The sequence below is a fragment of the Stegostoma tigrinum genome, chromosome 39 (genome assembly GCF_030684315.1).
Source record: "Stegostoma tigrinum isolate sSteTig4 chromosome 39, sSteTig4.hap1, whole genome shotgun sequence".
NCBI lineage: Eukaryota > Metazoa > Chordata > Chondrichthyes > Orectolobiformes > Stegostomatidae > Stegostoma > Stegostoma tigrinum.
The window spans coordinates 7,896,847-7,919,926 of NC_081392.1; the positions used below are offsets into that span (position 1 = coordinate 7,896,847).

The 23,080-nt window shown below is 42.4% G+C and overlaps 1 protein-coding gene across 3 annotated transcripts in view; it reads right to left on the reverse strand.

Annotated features, from left to right (window-relative positions):
* LOC125447837 (mitogen-activated protein kinase kinase kinase kinase 5-like) overlaps positions 1-23,080 on the reverse strand; it is a 119,403-nt gene that overhangs the window by 33,547 nt on the left and 62,776 nt on the right. For 2 of the 3 annotated variants that reach the window (XM_048522612.2, XM_048522610.2), the window contains exons 8-16: positions 17,147-17,219; positions 16,186-16,317; positions 12,039-12,101; positions 9,302-9,383; positions 6,506-6,634; positions 5,057-5,135; positions 2,000-2,055; positions 1,022-1,086; positions 510-554 (exon numbers count right to left, since the gene is read on the reverse strand). In XM_048522612.2, the coding sequence (XP_048378569.1) occupies positions 510-554; positions 1,022-1,086; positions 2,000-2,055; positions 5,057-5,135; positions 6,506-6,634; positions 9,302-9,383; positions 12,039-12,101; positions 16,186-16,317; positions 17,147-17,219 (724 nt within the window). The remainder of the gene's footprint in view (positions 1-509; positions 555-1,021; positions 1,087-1,999; positions 2,056-5,056; positions 5,136-6,505; positions 6,635-9,301; positions 9,384-12,038; positions 12,102-16,185; positions 16,318-17,146; positions 17,220-23,080) is intronic. The other variant, XM_048522611.2, reaches the window with a different exon arrangement.

Here is a 23,080-nt window from a genome sequence, read left to right on the forward strand (position 1 = left end):
TATCACAGACCTTTTGTCGTACCCTCTGGTCTTGACCATTTTACGGCAGACCTAGGTCAGGAATTGTGTCCAGATGGAGTCAACTGGTGGTAACTTTCTGAAGGGATGATCAAGGAAAGCAACACAAACATCTGAAAATTTCAACGATTGTCGTAGCAACTGACGAAATATTGAATGCTCCAGATCAGCCAGCAGGGCCACTATGCAGACCATTCCCAGCATCTGACAGAGCAGTGGACAGACAATTTTCAACCAGGAGTCCTTGTTGTTTAAAACTGGGGCATAGTCTGGTTAGGGGGCTGTAAAATCATGATATCCCTTGCTGTATTAGCCTCAGCAGAGGCTGATAGAGCTAAGGCATTCCCAGTGGACATTGTTAAGACAGATGCCCCCAGTCTGGTTGTCAGAACTTGGTTTGCCTTATTTAAATGGGGAAGGTGATCAGTTAATGACTGGCTCCCATATGTGCCATGGACACCAGACTCTTTGACATAGGAGCTTCCACTTACACAGCAACATCGTCATAATCATCATCTGAATCCGACTGCTTCTCCCTGTGGACAAACAAAATCAACCTTGAGTTTTACTTGCTTATTTCTGCCACATATGATTCCCCTCCCCAGTCTATAGTCATCAGTGCCATCTCCAATACTAGGAACATGCAAGCACATATGAACAGACAGGTAAAGACACATATTTGCTCAAGTAATGTGAACTCATTAATATACATGTAAACAGGCATACATGCATATGTTAACTTTTGCATGCACATGTGAACACAAGCATGAACATACATACATGAATATATGCATATATATATAAACTGCATGGATGTGTAATAGACATGTAAACATATGCATATACACAAACATGCAGTCACAAATAAGCTCACGCACACACATTTAAAAATACTGAAAAATAAACACATGCACCGACACTTGTACTCACACAGAGACACAAACATGCATATTCAGTCAGTTCTTTAAATGGTTCATAGCCACGCTGAAGATGATTGACTCACCTGTCCCTCCTCCCAGAACCAGACATGCACTGTGAGGAAACTGAATTCTGCTCCACGGACTGATCCTAGATGAAGAGAATAAATCCAGCGGAGAGTCACCATCTGATTGTTAAATACTATGTCCCTGACTCGACTGTCTCAGCTACTTACAGAAGGAGACCTGAACAGCACCCATCGTTGTGTCACAGTCAGACTGTGTGTCAAGGCAACAAAATAATTTAGATACAATGGGGAAAGAAATTCAGACAGTGTGGAATCAAAGAGGAGTAGAGAATTGTCTGAAGTCACATTGCACTGTGTGGGGTCAGAGAGGGTAAATGGGACTGTGAGGTGAATCCTGGTGTCACCCACCCCTGGATCAAGGAGGACCTCAGCCTCCTCCCCCAAACCGACTCCCCTTCTGTACAGGGGACATAATGCATATTAGAACAATTCAGGGTGCCACATAAGCAAGTCAACCATGGCTCAATGTTTAGTACTTTCGCCACTACATCAAAAAGTTTTAGGTTCAAGTACTGCCTCAAGAACCTGAGCACAAAACTCCAGCTGCATACTGAGAGAATGCCACACTGTAGGTGGTGGTGTCGTTCCAAAGACACGTTAAGCTGAGACCACGTTTAACCTCCCAGGTGGAGGCAAACAATTCCACAGAGTAATTTTGAAGTGGAGCAGAGGAGTTCCCAGTGACCTGGGAAAATATTTATACCTCAATCAAAAACAGCCAGTTTCATATTTGGTGTCTGTGGGATCTTTCTGTGAATAAACTGGCCCTTGTGTTATCAATATTACAACAGTTAAGGCATGCTAGGACCTCCTAACTGTACAAACACGAATTTCTGCTCTCGATGTGCCCCTCATTGCTCCATTCACTGTAACTGTGCCTCTTGCTGTGTGCATCACTTGGTGGGGCCAAAGGTAAAGAAAATTTTCTCCTGGGTGGCTCCAAGTTGACCAAGGTAATGTCACGGAACACCTCACCTTATTCTGCCAGGATTCTTCCCTCTGTATGGCTTGTTCAAACTGAATCTTGTGAACTGTGAAAATATTGTCACATTGTCAGAAACCATCAAGTTCATAAGGGCCAGTTATACTTCATTAAGCTGATGTCCTTCACTAAATTTGCTGAGTTCTGCAGTAGCTGTCACTGAAACTGGTCAAAGTTTTGCATATCCACCTTGGTAACAAACTCAAAAAATGCCACAATTCAAACTGTTGTTTAAACCAATTCCCTGCTACTGGCCTGATTTCAAATCCCCTAAGGATGTGAGAGATTTTTTTTCACTTTTAAAACATTGGCACGGACATGATGAGTGAGGTCAGCTTTTGTTGCCCATGAACTGAGTGGCATACTAATCTATTTTGGAGGACAGTCCAGAAAAAACCACATTACTGTTGGTCACAAACTAAGCAGGAAAGAGTGGCAAATTTCCTGCCTTGAAGGACATCAGTGAATTAGATGGGCTTAAAAACCAAACAGATACTTCAATGATTTGCTTTTTATTCTAGATTTGTTAAACCACTGAATGTAAGTTTCCTCAGCTACAACATGGGATCTGAACTCATATCGCAAAGAAATTAGTCCAGGTCTCTGGATGCCGAGATTGCTTTCCTGCTGGTTCTCCATTTGCTCCATGCAGAATATATCCTCTTATTTTCTATAAGGACTCAGCAGGTTGACTACCCCTGCCACCTACAACCCCACATCGCTGATAATCATCATTTTTCTATTAAAGGGAACTTTGTGAATTGGTTCTAGACAGAGCTGAGCTGGGAACTTCCTATCATTCTTCCATCCAATTATAGAATCATAGAGCATAGAAGGAGATCATTCAGTCCCTAATGCCTATTCCAAGTACTAGCCAATTGGTGCCCTTGTTCCAGAACACTTTAAATATGTTTCCTTTTCAAATATTTATCTAATTCCATTTTGGAAGTTACTATTGAAGCTGTTTCCACTGACCTGCCAGGCACACATTCCAGATCATCATAACTCAGTGAGTTTAAAAAAGTTTTCATTTTTTTTTGTCAGTGGTTTAAAATCTCCTTGCTCCAGACCATTGTTTTTTGCTGGAGGAATTTGATCAGAGTACAAAGTATCTTACAGTTTCAAATCACATGGAACAAACCTGAACTGAAGTCCACTACCACTTTCTCATGCTGTTTTTCTTTCACTGACAACACAAATTAAGTGGAGGAAGCTTGTGGTAAGGATTCAGTACAGCCTCCCACCATGACATTGGTTTTTTCTGCCCTGAGACTCCAGCCTTTATCCCACCTCCATGGGAACCGGTGACGAGTGGTGTCCCGCAGGGTTCAGTGTTGGGGCTGCAGCTGTTCACTTTATATATTAATAATCTGGATGAAGGGACTGGGGGAATTCTGACGAAGTTTGCCGACGATACGAAGATAGGTGGACAGGCAGGTGGTACTGAAGAGTTGGGGAGGCTGCAGAAAGATTTAGACAGTTCAGGAGAGTGGTCCAGGAAATGGCTGATGAAATTCAACGTGAGCAAATGCGAGGTTTTGCACTTCAGAAAAAAGGATAAAGGCATGGACTATTTTCTAAACAGTGGGAAAATCCGTAAAGCAGAAGTACAAAGGGATCTGGAAGTGTTGGTCCAGGATTCTCTAAAAGTTAACTTGCAGGTAGAGTCTGTGACTAAGAAAGTGAATGTAATGTTGTCGTTTATCTCAAGCAGGTTGGAATATAAAAGCAGCGATGTGCTTCTGAGACTTTATAAAGCTCTAGTTAGGCCCCATGTAGAATACAGTGTCCCAATTTGCGCCCCACACCTCAGGAAGGACATATTGGCACTGGAGCATGTCCAGCAGAGATTCACGTGGATGATCCCTGGAATGGTAGGTTTAACATACGATGAATGGCTGAGGATCCTGGGATTGTATTCATTAGAGTTTAGAAGGTTGAGAGAAGATCTAATAGAAACATACAAGATCATGTATGGCTTAGAAAGGGTGGATGCTGTGAAGTTGTTTCCATTAGGTGGGGAAACTAGGACCCGTGGGCATAGCCTTAGAATTAGAGGGGTAAATTTAAAACGGAAATGAGGACACATTTCTTCAGCCAGAGTGTGGTGGGCCAGTGGAACTCATTGCCAAGGAGCGCAGTGGAGGCCGGGACGTTAAATGTCTTCAGGGCAGAAATTGATAAATTCTTGATCTCACAAGGAATCAAGGGCTACGGGGAGAGTGCAGGGAAGTGGAGTTGAAATGCCCATCAGCCATGATTAAATGGCGGCGTGGACTCGATGGGCCAGATGGCCTTACTTCCACTCCTATGTCTTATGGCCCATGTGGAAATCTTACAGGGGAACAGGCTAAGCCACTTCTTTTGTCTACCTTGGTCTCACTGCCTTATAAGAACCAGCAAGACAGCTGTGACTGGAGTTCTCTTGGGGTCAGTGGTGGAAGGCTTGCTGGAAGAAAGTGCTTTTTTTGAGGGCTGGACTCCCACCCTTGGCATTTTGGGTCTCCGTGCAGGGCAGGAATTTCCATAAGGCCTCTGCATGGTTGGAATCAGTTTCGAGCCCCAGTGTAGAAAATAAATGGGTTCCAATCAAACATATTACAAATGGTGTACAGCATGGAAACAGGCCATGTGACCCAACATATCTATGCTGATGAAATAGTAGGAATTGCAGATGCTGGAGAATCTGAGGAAACAAGGCGTAGAGCTGGATAAATACAGCAGGCCAAGCAGCATCAGAGGAGCAGGAAGGCTGACGCTTCGGACCTAGACCCTTCTTCGTTGTAACTATGCTGATGTTTTTGTTCCATACCATCCTCCTCCCACCCCTCCATCTAACCACATCAATATGCCCTTCAATTACTTTCTTTTAAAAGCTGCGGTCACAGACATGAAAATAAAAGTGCAGCCAGAGCAATTCAGATTCTCTAGGTGAGCTTTAGCACAAACAGAATCTGTAGTCCATTTTTACTGAACTAAACTGCTAGCTGGGACTGAGCAGAGAGCTGATATTCTGATGAATCAATTTTCAAGGAAGCTTTGAGACTTACGCTTTATTTCTGAGCTTGTTCTCTCTGCTTTTGAATGCCGATTAGTTGAGTGAATCCTACGTGGGACAGCAGGAGGCGGCTGTGGAGAGGTGAAAGGATCAGAGAGTGAGGGCAAGAACCAATATCTCATTTGCTTCACCAGGTACTCATTACTGTCAGATACAGAGTATAGCCCTCTATGTACTGCTTCACATGTTCTCAGGATAGATACTCTCCCATTCTTGGATGGTAAAAAAGGACTGGTGAATTCCCTGCCTTTTTGCTAACAATGATTTAGGGTTAAAAGCACAACAAAGCAGAAAGCATTATTAACTGGACTTTGAGTGGATGTACCTCTGGGATGTGTGTCAGGGAATGGGGTTAGCAACTGTTAGCAAATATAGGCAGACTGTATCAAGTTTGTTCACTGTAAACTGCCTCAACACATTTCAGAGATAGTAGGAACTGCAGATGCTGGAGAATCTGAGATAACAAAGTGTAGAGCTGGATGAACACAGCAGGCCAAGCAGCATAAGAGGAGCCCGAAGGCTGACGTTTCGGTGAAGGGCCAAGGCCGGAAACGTCAGCCTTCCTGCTTCTCTGATGCTGCTTGGCCTGCTGTGTTCATCCAACTCTACACCTTGTTATCTCGACACATTTCAGTTGGAGCGGCACGGTGGCTCAGTGGTTAGCACTGCAGCCTCACAGCACCAGGGACCCACGTTCGATTCCCACCTCGGACGACTGTCTGTGTGGAGTTTGCACATTCTCCCCGTGTCTGCGTGGGTTTCCTTGGGGAGCTCCGGTTTCCTCCCACAGACCAAAGATGTGCAGGTTAGGGTGGTTTGGCCATGCTAAATTGCCCATAGTGTTCAGGGGTGTGTGGGTTATAGGGGGATGGGTCTGGGTGGGATACTTCAAGGGGCGGTGTGGACTTGTTGGGCCAAAGGGCCTGTTTCCACGCTGTAGGGACTTCGCAATCCCAGAAGACTTTTCCAAATTCCAAGAGAAGGAGAAAGATTGGTAAAACTGGGAAATGAGACACACTGGTCTGGTTTGTTTTGTTTACTTCAAAATGGGGCACCAGTAGAATCAGTACATTTCTTCTGAAGTATTGCTGGATCATAACTGGATTTTCCCATTTTCCTGCACTTTCATTCCCAAATAAGAATAAGTTCTATAGATTCTCCAATCTGTGGGGAGCAGTCCTGCAGATCTCCCAATCCCAATCCAAACAAGGCCTGCACTTTCCCTTATACCAGTAAGAGAAAGGCTTGAAATTCCCTCAGTCCCAGTGGGAGAAAGAGGCCCCATACTATTTTGTGACCCTAAAAGGAGGCCTAAGTGCCCCAGCTCCCAGTAAGTGGGCAGGTTTCTGTTCTAATCCTTGTGGCCCAATATTTAGCCAAGTTAATGCTCCCCCCACCTTGGTCCCCAACAGTAAGGGGGAGGTAAAGCAGAGGTACTCACAGCGTAACGTACCTCAAGGTCATCTTCGTCCAACTCTTGGAGGCTGGTGTGTTTCTCTGGATTCCTCAGCTTGTCGATTAATTCATGAACCAGGACCCGGCTAAGACCAGGCTGTGCCACAAACTGGTGCTAAAGGAAAGTGAAACCAAGTCAAACAGAGTGGGGAGAAAGGGAGCAAGAGCGATGGTGAAAGAAAGAGGCAAGAAAATGAACAAAGTGGAGGGAGAGCATGAGAAGTGAAGAGAATTAAAGAGCAAGGAAGAGATTGTGAGATTGAAAGAGAGATATGCAAGTTTATAAATTTCAGATTTGAACTTTAAACTTATCCAGTTGCCATTTGAAAGTTTTCATTAAGTCAGCTTTCCCCTTCCTTTCATTCAGCGTATTCCAGATTAAAACAACACACTGTGTAAAGCAAACTGCCCTCTCCCATTTTCTTTGCCAACCATCTTAAATATGTGTTGTCCGTTTTCTGACTGCCCTACCAGTGGAAATAGTTTCTTAATCCATTTCTCAAAAGCCTTCATAATTTTAAATGTCTGCAACAAATCCTCCCTTCATCTTTGTTCTCAGGAGAACAATCTTGATTTTTCTCATCTCTCTGAATCACTGAAGTCCTTCATTCCCAAGGCCACTCTGATAAATTTCCTTAATTTGTCATCAGTCTGCCAAACTCTTTGGAAGTCTGTAATGGGTTGCATATAGAGACAACAATATTCATAGCCAGAATAGAAATGTTGGGTAAATTCCCCATCAGTCATACTTGGAGACCACATTGATATAAATAACTGGAATTGATCTTAGGCACCGGATTTCTATTACATAGCTATCTTCTACTTATTCTTGGTGAAATCACCCTACTTTTATAAGAAATCTTTGCTATAGTTTTAGTTATGAGTTGTTTGCTGTAATTCATAGATTTTTTTTGAATAGATTTCATGTCTGGTAAAGACATGTCATATTTGTAACTTTAAACAAGGACAGTATTCAGGTTAGAAATTTCTGGAACTGCCCTTTCTTTTATAAAAGGATATCAAAAGGTTACCAAGGGTCAGGTAACATTGGAAATTTCTGCACAAAACTGCCTCACGTCTCTGATAGTTCTCAATTGAATGACCATAGTTGGGAACATACCAAGATGAAACCCATTTGTGGAATTCGCACCTGCTGTCATTGATGTATTTACCCAAAATTGAAAATCTACGGACTTTTATACTTACTGTCTCCTGAAGTAGCTCCACAGAGGCCATTATCCCATCACAAGGTCACCATTTATTTACATATGGAGAGTTCTTGACATCAATCCAGCTCCCTCAGAGCCAGTTGTCAGAATGAACAGGATGTCTGACCCAGAGATAATGGGAACTGCAGATGCTGGAGAATCCAAGATAACAAAGTGTGGAGCTGGATGAACACAGCAGGCCAAGCAGCATCTCAGGAGCACAAAAACTGATGTTTCGGGCCTATACCCTTCATCAGGTGAAGACCCTCCATCAGATCCTCTGATGAAGGGTCTAGGCCCAAAACGTCAGCTTTTGTGCTCCTGAGATGCTGCTTGGCCTGCTGTGTTCATCCAGCTCCACAGGATGTCTGACCCTCCTGTTCTTATCTGTCAACCAGGGCTCTCTGATTGGGGCTGTCAATCTGGTCCGATCAGGAAACTCATATTCTCTGAGGGCTGACCTCATTACAATCACTCCGTCTTGTCCTTTTAAACTCAACAATGAGAGCTTGAGAAGCCAATTGAATCATAAGTCAGTCTGAATGACCACCATCTTTTCTCCCCTGTATACTAATTGATCTTAACTTCAAATCATTCTGAGTGGATAACAGAACTGTTGATCATGAGTCTGAAATTGACTGCAGATAAAAATCTTCACTCCAGAAACCAATGGAGGACACCAATTAGTTTATGAACAGCAACTGCAAAGACAGCAGCAGAAAGTTATCAAGCTTGTTCCTTTTCAAGTATATCAGTACAGAAACCTGACGTGGTAACTAGTCACAAATAACTAACTTCAGGACCTGGTGAAAATTCATCTTTTCGAAGGAATTCTGCAATAATCCTAATATGGACTTTGGCAATTGAATCCATCTAGATTACCCTTCAGGAGTGAAAACACTTTCTTCACCTGGCCTCCAAAGTATGCTTCTCCTAAGACAAGCCAAACATGTGAATAACTTACTACCCATTGGTTCATGATTTGTGGAAGTGCACTTCTTGTATATTTCCTTTTATGTGTTGATGTGATTGCTGAATGTGTGACGTAGAGTTAGCTTTTTGGGTTGAATTCATGAACAAAGAATCATCTTTATTTACACCCATGAGAGCTTCTGCTCATTATTTGAATTGACCACACAAGAGTTAAAAACATATACATATCTTCATTTTTAAAAATGCACTTACTCCAGACAGTAAGGCAACAGAGTTGGGAAGTCAGTACACCCTCACCTTCTGTCTGCCACAAGACTTTGTTGACAGTTAAACATATTTAAGGTTCAGAGTTCTTCCCTGCCTATCATAGTAAGTGAATAACGGGCCTAAAGTTTTACTTGAGGGCATTCGGTGCTGCAGTGGATTGTGATTTAGTTCCACCTGCAATGTGTCCTTTCACAGTGCCAGCAACAGGGCAAGGATGGGGTTTACTGTCAAAGCGAAAGGATCAGATTGTGGCCCAGACTGTAACCAACAGATACCAGCTAGGAATGTGCAGTTGTGTTGATGTGTGACTATAGCCTAATGTTGCAAATCCACTCAGGCTCCAAATCCCAGCACTAGTTCTTGGTTGTACTTACCGTTAGCATCTTGCTGGCGGCTGGCCTCTTTTTTGGATTCTTTGTTAATGTCAACTTGGCAAAATTGTGGAATGTCGCACTCCTGAGGGAGAAGACAGCAAAGGTCACAACTTCTGTCTCCCTTAATCAAAAGTCAATATTTCACCCTCCCCACTCCCCACCCCAAACTCATTGGCCTGTGCCAGACTGGTGCTCCGTGTGCTTCCATCCATCCCTCTTCATCCAATGCTGTCAACATATCCTTCTATACATTTCTCTCTGTTGGGTTTATCAGGGGTTTGTCATGTATTGAAAATGCCTAAGTTTGGTATTCCCCACAATGTCTCATCCATATTCACTCCAAAAAACCATTTCATAATTTCAAAGACCTGTATCAGCTCATTCAAAATTTCTCGTCCACAGCCATCACAAGCTCTAATCCCCTGTGTCTTCCAGTTGATTCTTCCAAGTATGACCCCTATTTCCATTCCCTCAAGTCCAAACAACATATCTGGTAATAAAGTGTGAAGCTGGATGAACACAGCAGGCCAAGCAGCATCTCAGGACCACAAAAGCTGACATTTCGGGCCTAGACCCTTCATCAGAGAGATATCTGGTATACGTTTACATCACATATAGCTGTACCACATCAGGCAGTATCAGATCGTAATCTACCCCTGCCAAAACCAGTCACTAGACTCAGACAATTCTGGAATGTAAAGCTAACCCTGGCTTTCTTTTTCTTGAACACAACATGAAGCTCCTCTTCCCCGTCCATTTCTCTCTCACCCATCAATAACAAGTTAGCTCATGGTTGTAGTGATTGTAATGAGCCTGGCCAGGTGACCTCATAGAATATGAATTCTCTGTTTGGGGCTGTTAACCTGGTAATAATCAGATATAAACAGGAGTGTCAGACATTCTATTCACTCAAAGAGCTGGCACTAAGGGAGCTGGGTCAGTGTCAAGGACTCTCCACATTGTGGATAAAGGGTGCCTTGCTGATGGGATACTGGCCTCTATGGAGTGGCAACCACAGAAAAGGATGCTCTGGAAGAAATTCAATGGCAACAGTCATCTTTGAGTTGGGGGTCAGCACTTCTGTCATCATGTCATTATTTGGGAAGATTGCCTTTTTCAATCTTGCCATCAAAGATTGGGCCATGTGGAAAGAATGTGCTTTTTTTTCCTGGGTAAATGACATTGGGGCAGATGAAAAGCAATGAGTAATTCTCCTGATAGCTTGTGAACCCACAGCCTTTTTGGTTATTAGGAGTCTAACTCTCCCTGAGGCATTAGATATGAAAACCTTTCAAGAGTGGATGGATTTAGTTAAGAAATATTATGACCCTGAGCTTCCTCTAATTTTGAGATGCTATCAGTTTACTCAGGAATTCAAGAACCTGGGGAATCCTTACCAGGATTTTTGACTAGGGAAGATGACTGGCAGAGGCATGTGACTTTCGTCTAACCCTTAATGAGATGCTGAGAGACCATTTGGTATGTAGAATTAATGATGTAACCATACAAAAGCATCCAATAGCTGAAGCTCAACTAGACTTCAAACAGGCACTACATCTGGCTTTCTCATTGGAAAATGAAGCAAGTGGAGCTGATGGAAGTGGACACCATCGCTACTTCAACTGAACTTGAGGAACACCACTTAGGTGAAGGCAGTTGTATAGCCTCACTCAGGACATATCCTGAACAGAGGGACTGTAGGTCAGCCCACAGCAAAATCCCAAAACAAAGCCAAGTCCCAGCCAAAAGATTAATATTTTCTTCAGGATCAGGGCAAGCAAACCACCGTATGCAGACTCGGGACAGCAAAAGAATCCCACAGCCTGAATTGTGTAGGAGAACTCGTAGACCAGCATCCTCATGAGTGCATACCCTGGAAAGTCCACCTACATCTGGTTTGGAATTTGCTTGGCAACATACAACTTAAAAGCAATCAAAATAATTCTAGTTAAATGGTCACCCGTTCTAATGGAGGTTGATACATGCATGGCCATTTCGGTAATCGCAGAATCAGTCTTTAACAAAATTGCTCTGGACTCCAGCCCATAAGTTTACACAAGACTTCTGCTAGACTGAGAATCTATACCAGAGAACCTTTATGGATTGAGAGTACGACTTTGGTTCCAGTCTCTATGAGAAGCAGCTGATTCAGTTACCACTAATTGTCATAGAAGGCTCAAGCCCAAGCTTGATGGGGTGAAATTAGTTGAGAAAGATTCACCTAGATTAGCACAATGTTTTTTGCTTAGCCAATGGCTGCCTAAGTGAAGTCCTAGTTAAATACCTGGAAGGTGTTTCAGGAAAGTCCATAATCTCTTCCAGTTCTATAACTCTCTGAGATAGCTGTGCTCATCCAATTCTGGCTGCTTGCCTATCCCCAACTTCCATAGCTCCACTACTGTTTAGGCCCTAGGCTCCAGAATTCCCTCAGTAAGCCTCACTGCTTCTCCACCCACTCCTTTTTTTCATGATGCTCCTTTAAAACTTAGCTCTTTAACTAAACTAGAACAGGTCTAATATTCTCACTGAGGTCACTCCCTCTCAAAACATTGTAGACAAGTCTGAACTCAATGTGTGTTTCCTCATTTGTTCATTGCACAAGCCAGCTATAGTGAAAAAGAGCCCAAATCATAACAGAAAACTGGGAGTCATGTTAAACTGAAGAAGTAATAAAAACTAACTTTTTCAGTTACTTACATGAAAACATTCTAATTTAAAAATGCAGAATTAAACTCACCATTTTGCTTTATCCTTTAACTTGGGTGGCTGGTAACCACTTTTGCTCATTAGAAAGAGCACTCTGGATAAAACAGAGAACATTAGTCACCATGTCCTGAGAGAGAGGAAAAAAAGAGACAAAAATAGAAACAAAGAGACAAAGATCTATAGAGGGAAAGATAGAAAGATAGGCAGAGATAGATGGGTCAGCAATCATGGGGAAAGATACAAAGAACCAGAAAAATTCAGAAAGGGAGTGAAACAGACAGATTAGAAATCAAGAGACAAGCAGAGAATCTCCACACATCGAAACTGGGCGGTGACCAATTCTAATCGTTCTGGTGTTTAGGAATCTGGTATTATGGCTTGACTGTTAATGCAGAAGCTTAGCTAGTGTTCTAGGGACTTGGGTTCGAATCCTACCATGGCAGATGGTGGAATTTGAATTCAATAAAGAAAAATATTTGGAACCAAGAATCACTGTTGATTGTCAGAAAATCCCATATGGCTTACTAATGCCCTTTGGGAAGGAAATCTGTCATCTTCGCCTGATCTGGCCTACAGACCTGCAGCAATGTCATTGACTCTCAACTTTCAACCTTCTGAAAAGGCCTAGCAAGCCACTCAGTCCAAGGATAGCAAGGGATAGACAATAAATGCTGGACTGCCAGTGATACCCATGTCCCACAAGTGGATAAAGAAAAATTGAAGTGTGTGTTCCACATTTCACCCAGCAACAACAGAGAGATGGATTTCCACAATTCAGTGTGCATCCAGGACTTGTTTTGTGATACATGACAGCTTGGACCACAATTTAGTGCTCTGGGTTACGAGAGAAAGATCAAAAGAGCTTCTGCCCTTCACGGGGTGGATATGACTGAGTGTAGGTATATGCATGTTAATGTTGGGGAGCACAGTATGTGTGTATGTGAGACAGAAAGACTGAGGTACAGATAATAAGCGGAATCTTACTTTTGGTGGAAGTTGCATTGAGTTTTTTGGGAGGGATTCTTGTGGCAAGACAGAGAAATATTGCGCTGTATCTTACTAAAAGTGCATCATTAACTGCGAGCCCTATGCCTCTGGCATCCCTCATGCCTGATTCTATACCCATCTTGCCATGTGAACAACTCGCCAAACTAATATATAACTACCATCACAGCTACCTTCACTGAAATAATTTGGAGTGGAACTGTATCTCAGATGTCTGGCTGCCAGTTGTATACCATGAATGATACTTAGTCCCCTTGACTGTAATGAAATTAAATACAAGGCACTGAGAATGAAACAACTGATCTGTTATCATCCATCGTCTTTAATTGCCCAGAATGAATTTTTACTCCATTAAATTCATTATCACATTGTGGGATTGTGTGTTGATAGGTGCCGACATTACAACAGCAACAGCAACTTCTGTGTGAGGCCATGAGATGGCGCTGTACCTACTGCAAATTAATTAATTAACAGAAACAATCAGTGCAGAAAGGGTTAACGCTGCAGTTTAAGTTAGAAAAAGTTCAAAATCAAAATACCTCATTGTGAAACTGCCACCCACATCCTGGCAGCCCACGGTCCAGGATGCCTGGTGAATCCCAATCAACGTGGGTGGACCAAGACTGTGGTTGCATCTGCCAGTTTGGTCACAGGGCAGAACACTGTGTTGGAGGAAAAGGTCTCTAAAACAGCCTACAAGGGGTTTGGCAATACTTATGAAGAAGAAATTTAAAAGAATGGACAGATATTCTTTGAAGAATGAAAGGTGATCTCATTGAAATGTATGAAGTTCCAGTTACAAGCCTGGTTTTCTGAGCTGATGAAACTCGAACTAGGTGTCATAGTCTCAAGATAAGGAAACAGTCATTCTGGAGTGAGAGGAATAGAAATGTATTTATTCAGAGGGTTATGGATCTACAAAAGTATCTGCCACAATGAGTCATAGAAACAGGAGTAGACCATTTGACCTTACATGGCATCCCTACAGTGTGGAAACAGGTCCTTTGGCCCAACAAGTCCACACCAACCCTCAGAGCATCCCACTCAGTCCTGTTCACCAAACCCACCTAATCTACATATCCCTGAACACTAGACACAATTTAGCACGGCCAATCCACCAAGCCTGCACATCTTTGGACTGTGGGAGGAAACCCACACAGACACAGGGAGAATGTGCAAACTCAACACAGACAGTTGCCTGAGGGGGAAATTGAACCCAGGCCCCTGGCACTGTTGAGGCAGTTGTGCCACCTTGCTCTTCAGCCTATTCTACCATTCGCTATGATCATGGCCGATAATCAAGCTCAATACCCCAAACCTGCCCTCTCCCCATGTCCCTTGAACCATGAGCTATATCTAGACCCTTCTTGAAAACACAATGTTTTAGCATCAACTACTTTCTGTGGCAGTGACTTCCACAGCTCACCATTCTCTGAAAAAATTTCTCCTCATCGCAGTCCTAAAGGTGTACCTCTTGTCCTTAAAATATGGTTCCTGTGCTGGACTCCCCCATCATCAGGAATGTCCAACCTGTCTTGCCCACTCATTCTTCTAAACTACAGTGAATACAATCCTAACTGACTCAATCTTTCCTCATACGTCAAGTACTTAATCATTGAGTATATTCAAGACCAATGTTCTCCAAAATTGTTTTCTTCCTGTGCAGACGACCCAAGCTCTGTGTGTCTTTTTTTAATGCAGAGCAGAAGGCATACAGTAGAGGCTGATGATGGAGTGCGGGGTTCCCCAACCACATGGCAGCTGGGTGAAATGGCAATACATAACACCTTAAATAGTACATGAATTAAAATCCTCTAACTGCAGTAGATCTCCAGGCACACAACAATAGGTCAATGTCTGATTTGCAAAGGCTGTCTATAAAAACTGCAAAGGACTTCTGTAAAGGTCCTTTCTTCTATTTTTCTGTATTTTTAATTGTGGACTGAAATGATAAAAGGATTGATTTAAAAACTGAGGGTTGCTGTAGGATTGCTGCATGTTTTGGAAGCAAGTTGTAGTGATTGTAAAGGAGTCAGCTGGTGGACCTTGCAATATGAGTTCACTGATTGGGGCTGTTAATCTAGACCAGTCAGGGAGCCCTGGCTGGCAGATGAAAAGTGGAGATCTGAGTTCAAATCTCAGATTTTTAATAAAAAGAAGAAAAAAAACAGGAGTGTCAGATGTTCTGTACATCCAAAGAGCCGACCCGGAGGGAGTTGGGTCAGTGTCATGGAATTTCCACATGTAAATAGAGAGTGACTTTGTGACACAATACCAACCTCTGCGCAGTTATTTCACAAGAAACCTGACCTCACTTCAAGAACAGCTCCAAGTTTCAAGCAGTGACTAAACTGTAGTTTTCAGACTGGAGCCAAGATGTTGCATACAGGTTGAGCATTGGTCGGTACAAAAAGCTGATTGGTTAGTAGACGAGTGATCGTTATTGATGACAAATAGTGAGCCTTCTACTGCTAACAACTGTTGATTGAATCTCAGATAATTGAATAGATCAGGACTGTTAACAAGATGTAGAGAATATATCAGACCTCCTCTGGGAGCTCTGTTCTCCACAGAAGACACCAACTTTAAACCTAAAGCAAGCAGTTTATTTTCTCTCCAGTGATTGTTATAAGGTATGGCTTTTAATTGATGAGTCAGGCCATTCAGTGTGAACCAGTCCCTGTGCCTCTTGCAAACCAGTTAAAGCTTCCAGAGGAGGAAGACTGAGAAGCAGTATTCTGATCAGCATGAAAATTGTAACAATCATCCCAAGAACCACTCAACTGCCTTCCTCTCTCCCTCTCCCTCTAAACATAAAAGCCATGTTTTTTTGTTTGTGCCTGTGTGAGGGGAGTTCTAATTAGTTGGGTTATATGCCAACCGTTCATAATAGTTTGCCTGTAGCTAGGGGCTAATTTTTGTAACAAGCATGGAAACTGATCCTTGTTTTCTGTCAACCTGGGACTGAAAATCAGGGAAATTGGGAAACCTCCATGTACTCTTTAAAATTTTAACTTTTGTGATGAATGCAGGAATAGTGAGGCTTAATTTCCAGTGAGATACTGCTGCCCCCCCCCCACTCCCCCCCACCCCACTCCCCCCCACCCCACTCCACCTAACCATGAGACATGACACTTCCGATGAGATTTAAGTAATTGGCAAATGGCACCCACCTCAAAGGATGCACATCAAACATTGGAGGCTGCAGTTCAGCCAGCTCAATAGCAGTGATGCCAACGGCCCAGATATCGCACAGCTCATTGTAGCCACCTTTGAACTCCACAGCAGCAACTTCAGGAGCCATCCTGTGGAAGACCCAGGAACAGATGCAGCATGAGAGACAGTTAGCAGTAAATCAAGCAGCTCTGTTTTCTACTTGTTAAAATTCTGGAGTTAAACTCTAGCCATTTACACAGATGAGGGAGCAGAGTTTTTTCACTGGAGTGTAGTGGGTTGAGAAGTGACCTTAGAGTTTTATAAAATCATGAGGGGGAGAGATAGGGTTTAACGGTAGGTGTCTTTCTCCTGGCATGAGGGATTTCAAGACTAGGGGGACACATTTTTAAGGTGAAAAGAGAGAGATTTTAAAAAAGACATGAGGAGCAAATTTTTTTACAAGGAGCACAGTTTGTGAGTGGAATGAACTTCCTGAGGAAGTGGTGGAAGCAGGCATAGTCACAACATTTATAGGAATAGGAAAGGTTTGGAGGGATATGGGCTGGGAGAAGGCAGGTGGGACTAGTTCCCTTTGGGATTATGTTTGACGTGGACTAGTTGGACCAAAGGATCTGTTTCCGTGCTGTATGACTCTGAAGGCGACAAGGAAGATGGTGATATATTAATGGTGGGGGTATTTATAAAGAAGCCATGAGATACATCCTTAAGGGCCACTGATGGAAGCCTGAGAACCATTCAATCCCTACAGGGGGCATTAGCAGAGGCCAGATAAAGAATAACCAGCTGCCATTTTGGCTGGGATGAAGGTTCAATAACATGGTTTGGAAAACAATTCCCATTAAAAATAGAACAAAAATACCGAAAAATCCTGAAGAGAGACTGCCTCTCTTTCCTCTCCAGTGACTCTGGAATTTAGTGCCCCAGGGAACGTTCCCAAAATCCAGTGTGCAATCATACCAATATGGTGTTCCAATGAAGGACATTCTTCGGGCAAATGTGGCAGTGATTTGAGCCGAAATCCCAAAATCAGCTGGAAAACAGAATGAAACATTCAATTTCAGGGATCAAATTAAGTGCAACATTTCATGAATTGATCTATCCCGCTTGGTATTTGGAAAGGTCATTTTATCCCCTTATTCAGCAACAGCCAATTATCTGGTATCCCTTTTTCCATTTACAACCATCACTGTATATAGATACAACTTGATAGTAAACTTAGTGTTGTTCACCTGATATCAGGCTGGGCCACATAATAGACATTTATACCCAAGCTGACCCATGCCAACAATTCCACATGCCATCTACACATCTGGGCTGACTGACCCTTCAGACGCAGTCCTACTCTCAAGCTGACCAGCCCGAAACACCCAGGTTGGCCCAGTTCCATAAAAAGCTGATACAGCAGGCTGAGGCAGCTATTCAGTCTCGGGTCAGGCCTGCATCACAACTGTCCTTTCCTCACAATCATGGCTTCCCTCTGGACAGCACTGCTCCCAGCCAGACCCAAGTCCCTGACACATTGGCCAGCTGGCCTCCCCTCAAGGACTGACCACACCAGGACATGACTTTTACTTACACACTCAAGGCAGATCTATACACACCTATGCCACCCTTGCACAAACACTCCTTTACGAGCTCACAACAATGCAATATAGACCTATACTTCATAGACAACATGGCTGTTCTTCACCGCATTAAATTACGGTTGCTTCTTTTTACATTGATGCCAGAATCACAGTTTCCCACTCTTGCATTGTGCTCTGCATGGGTGTTCATCTTTAAAAATGAGTGTTATGTTCTCAGCTGATAATACAACTGGACACCTTAGATCTCAGAATGAATCCTGATTTGACAGACCTTCATTGATCTTTATTTTAATTTAACATGGCGGTCTTTCATTGAAACATAAATGTACTGTGCTGCAGATTTGTTTTTAACAATAAAAAAAGTTTATTTTGCAGTAGAAAGAAAAGACAAAACAAATCAAACTTTCATATAATACAATTTGGAGGATATAGGCGGCAAAGTGGCTCAGTGGTTAGCACTGCAGCCTCACAGCACCTGGGATCTGGGTTCGATTCCAGCCTCGGGCAACTGTCTGTGTGGAGTTTGCACGTTCTCCCCGTGTCTGTGTGGGTTTCCTCCGGGTGCTCCGGTTTCCTCCCATAGTCCAAAGACATGCAGGCTAGGTGGATTGGCCGTGCTAAATTGCCCGTAGTGTTCAGGGGTGTGTGGGCTACAGGAGGATAGCTCTGGGTGGGATGCTTCAAGGGGCGGTGTGAACTTGTTGGGCCAAAGGGCCTGTTTCCACACTGTAGGGAATCTAATCTAATCTAAAGAACCATGCAAAACAGAATCCTACCTACTTGCCAATACCACCACTTTGCAGTTAATCAAAATCCAAATAAATTTTCCTTTGCTGTCAAATCTGTAAGTTAACTTGACTGCGTCTCTTCTGATCTGGTACTGTGAACTACAAAGACTTTCCCCTCATGACTCACCCAATTGAGAGTTTAGACTTCCTCAGTCCATCCACGCAAACACTGTTGGTCAGTAAGTTTTCACAAACAATAACCTTACATTGAGATAGTTCAGAACAGTTAGGAAAATAAGCTATCTCCTATTTTAGGACAAACAATGTTTGCATTTGACCCCATTCAGATCTTCCTTTAACTGAACAAAACCTTTCCCGATGCTGAATTGTTCAAACCAAAAATCAATCCTTGATTACAGTGAACCCAAAAGCAAGCTAATTTTCCAATGGTTTCTGTCTCCTATCAAAACAGTATAAACAACCTCCCATTGACTCGCCAGGAGGTCTGCAGTCATCTGCTCTCTGACATAAATTCATTTAAAATCATGGTTCAGAAAAGACTGACCTAGTTAATTATTAAATACCTTTACACAAATAGGTTAAACCCATGTGCTAATGTTTAATATCAAACTATTTACAAAAAACGTTTATACATATAAAGCACATTTTCATCAGTTATGAAAAGTGTATTTTTGAGATTATACCTCTTCTGTCTACCTACATGAGCCCTGCAGCTGGATAATTCACTAACAGACCATTCCGTATTATGAAGGCCGCAAAGACAGCACTTTTAGAAAATAACTTACAAGGACAGAGACAAACAAACTTGTAAAAATTGATTTGTGATAACTTATTACTGCTACTTGCTGGTGTAGAACTGTAAGATAATCTTTACCCTATTGTGATTTCATTATTTTTCAGTCATAAATTCAAGGTTGTTAGGGGCATTAGGACCAGGAAGACACCATTCAACTCTTTGAGCCTACTCTGACATTCAGTTCTCACTGTTTATTTGCAGAACATAAGAAAACACTCTCCAAGTTCTTCGTGGGATATTTTATATCAAATGAACAAGCATATGCAGCCTTAATTTACTGACCCATAGGAACTGGCCTATTCAGTCCTTCAAGTCTGTCACTCAATTATATCAATGTAGAGCTGAAACTCTGTCTCTGCCAGTCTTCAACTCCTCAATTATTCCAGAATCCACAAGATCTTTGGGGGACGTATCCTACACTGTCAACCACATCTGAGTTAGAGGGTATAGGCTCAAATCCAGTCCCAGTAAGGTATTTCAAAGAACTTAACAGGTAAGTGCATAATCTTGTTGACACACCCAGAGCAGAACTGAGAGAGCTTTGCATCATTGGCAGTGCTATCTTAAACTGAGGCTCAACTACTTTCTCAGATGGATGTAAAAAGACCTTTGGCACAATTTTGAAGAAGGGTTGGGGAGCTAACTGAATGTCTTAGCCGATATTTATCCCTCATCCATATTCATGAAACTAGATTATCTGACCATTAATCATTGCAGTTTGCATTGATCAGCAATGCGATAATAGCCAGTTAATCTGTTTTAGTCATGTTGATAGTGGTCATGGCACTGGGGAGAATATCCCAAACGATTTCTCTAAATCGTGTCATAGGATCTTTGCTGGGAGTGTCAGCCTAGATTCTGTGTTAATGATCTTGATTTTCAAAGCAAGGGCAGGAACCTGAGGCCCAGACAAAATTTTGGGATCCAATCCTACAATACACTACAGTCGCTCACGTGATCCAATCATTATTTTTCTCTAATGGGGTGTGGGTGTTGCTAGCAGAACCAGCATTTGCTGCCCTTTTTCTAATTGTCCTCAAATTAAGTAGCTTGCTAGGTTATTTCAGAAGGCAGTTAAGAGTCAACCACACTGCTGTGAGTCTGGAGTTACATGTAGATATGGCCAAACTGAGTGAAAGATGGCAGATTTTCCTTCCCTAAAGTGAACCAGAATGGTTTTAGCAATAACTGACTCTTGATTGTCATCAGGTTAGTTTTTATCATTCAAGATTTGTTAATTGAATTCATATTTTACCATCTGCTGTAGTGGAATTCAAGCCCATGTCCCCAAGAGTATTAACCTGGATGTCTGTCTCTAGTGACAATATGACTACACAATTGCCCACCTTCCAGTTCTCTTACTGGATTGGTGTTGAGCTCTGCACCCAGTTAGTAGCCCCGAGCTCTACAAGGTGGGAGCTGAATGTAGAACACAAAGGGGAACAGCAGATGTGGTCTTGCAGAAGAAAGGAAGTAGCACCTTATAGGCCAGCATCCTCACAAAGCACAGAAGTATCTGAATGAAAAACCTGAAGGTACTATACCCATCTGATCCAAAATTACCTTGTGCCAAATGTCTCTCTCAAAACAACTTTAACTGCTCCCCACATTGAACAAGACAGCTGTGCACTACTGTGAACCAGTTTGTTTGAGTTTGGAGATTCATGAATTGAAAACTGCCTGCTGGTCCTCCTCATCTTAGTATGGTACTTCTCAATGAGCCTAACATGTGAGTGCATAGTCAATTCCACTCCCTCCAAACCCCTTTACTGGACCCTCACTTTGAGGCATCAAGACATGCAAATCTTGAATGATAAAAACTAACCTGATATGCAATTGGGAGCACAATTTTCAGAGAGCACCCACTTGAGTGGGTGCCCAGTTGAAGCCCAGTGTTCTGATTCAAGAGGCAAAAGTACCCTACTCACTGAGACAAATTGACACCAGTCCCGTTTTGGGAATAACTTTGTGTACTGTTTGAATATACATTTTCTTCACAAAAGGGACAAGAGGGCTCCAATTGATGTCAGCTTATGGCAACACATTGTAGAGTGCTGGGATGAAGTTTCATCAATGAAGCCCCATGTTGTGGCTTGTTGCCTGAAGAGTCTTGTGGGAATCCCCAATGAGGGAGGTTCTCCAGTAACTCCTTGAAACTGACTCATTCAGCTACAGGCTAAGTAAAGCAGTCCTGCTTCACAAATTTTCTGAAGAAGGGTCTAGGCCCGAAACATCAGCTTTCCTGCTCCTCTGATGTTGCTTGGCCTGCTGTGTTCATCCAGTTCTACACCTTGTTATCCCTGCTTTACAAACAGATGTGCGTGATCTTAATTAACATCAAACTTCAGTTGTAGTAACAATGCTGTCATGGAATTGGTATTAATGAACTGAGAGAAAAGTCTACAAATCCTGAGATTTCTGCGCGTGATGTCAGTGGAAGAATCTGTGTATAGACACTCAGCACCCGGAGATGCTGTACCAATTTCAGTTCTTTGAATACTGTGCACCATACCTGGTACTGCCTAATTACTGTGCAACAGTAAAGTTACAGAGTTACAAAGCAAATAGAAGATTGAGAAAGGCCATTTTGCCCATCTAGTCTATGTTGGTTCTTTTCCAAGCATATTCATTTATCACCTATCTAACATACATCTCAGTATTGTTATGCTCTCTGCATTAATCAGTAACTGTTAAAATATTTTCTGCAGGTTCAAAATTCTGTACAGACCCTTCCACCATCAGACATCGTTTGTTTCTCTTTTCTTCCCCATCTTAATCTCCAGTGTTTGAATAATATTCTGTACAGCACAATTTAGGATGAGTGTCAAGGTCTTGGAGAAGCCACAGGGTTCATTTACTAGCATGACTCCAAATAAGAGGATGTTCAGTTATGTGGAGAGATTGCAGAAGCTGGAATTGTTCTCTTTAGGATGTAGAGACTTATTCAAGATTGAGGAATTTTGTTATAGCCAGTGGGACGAAACTGTTTCCTCTGAGCAGGACAGTGGCAATATTGCAGATTTAAAATTATTAGCAAAAGAGTTAATGGGAATTTTTTTCAAACACAGTAAATTACAATAATCTGGAATATAGCACCTGATAACACAATTGAAGTAGATCGATTAGAATTTCAAAAGGCAATTGGACATGAAGTGAAAGGAAACAAATCAGGGTTAGTGTAAAAACCAGGGTGTAGGAATATGTATTCCTGAACAGCTTTTTCAGAGTTGGCATGGACAGGAAGGACCAAATTTCCTCTTTCTATACTGTAAGATTCTGTGAATATTTATTTTTCAATTAACACTTTTAAAAAGGTTATAAGACAAGGGTGCTTGCAGTTAAAAGTAATGTGAATGCTTATGGCTCAGTTAGTAGCACTTTAGTGTCAGACTAACTAAATGTCCCACTCCAGGACTCGAAGAAAAATCAAGGCTAAAGGAGTGCTACACTGTCAGAAGTGCCATCTTTCAGATTAAACATTAAAACCAAGACCCCAGCTATCTATGTGAATGAATGTAAAAGATTCCAAGGGACTATTTTCAAGAATAATAGGAAAGTCCTTTTCAATTATAGCAGGAACTGCAGATGCTGTAGAGTCTGAGATAACAAGCTGTGGAGCTGGATGAACACAGTATGCCAAGCAGCATCAGAGGAGCAGGAAAGCTGACGTTTCAAGCCTATACCTGGATTTTCTGAAGAAGACTCTGGGCCCGAACATCAGCTTTCCTGCTCCTCTGATGCTGCTTGGCGTACTGTATTC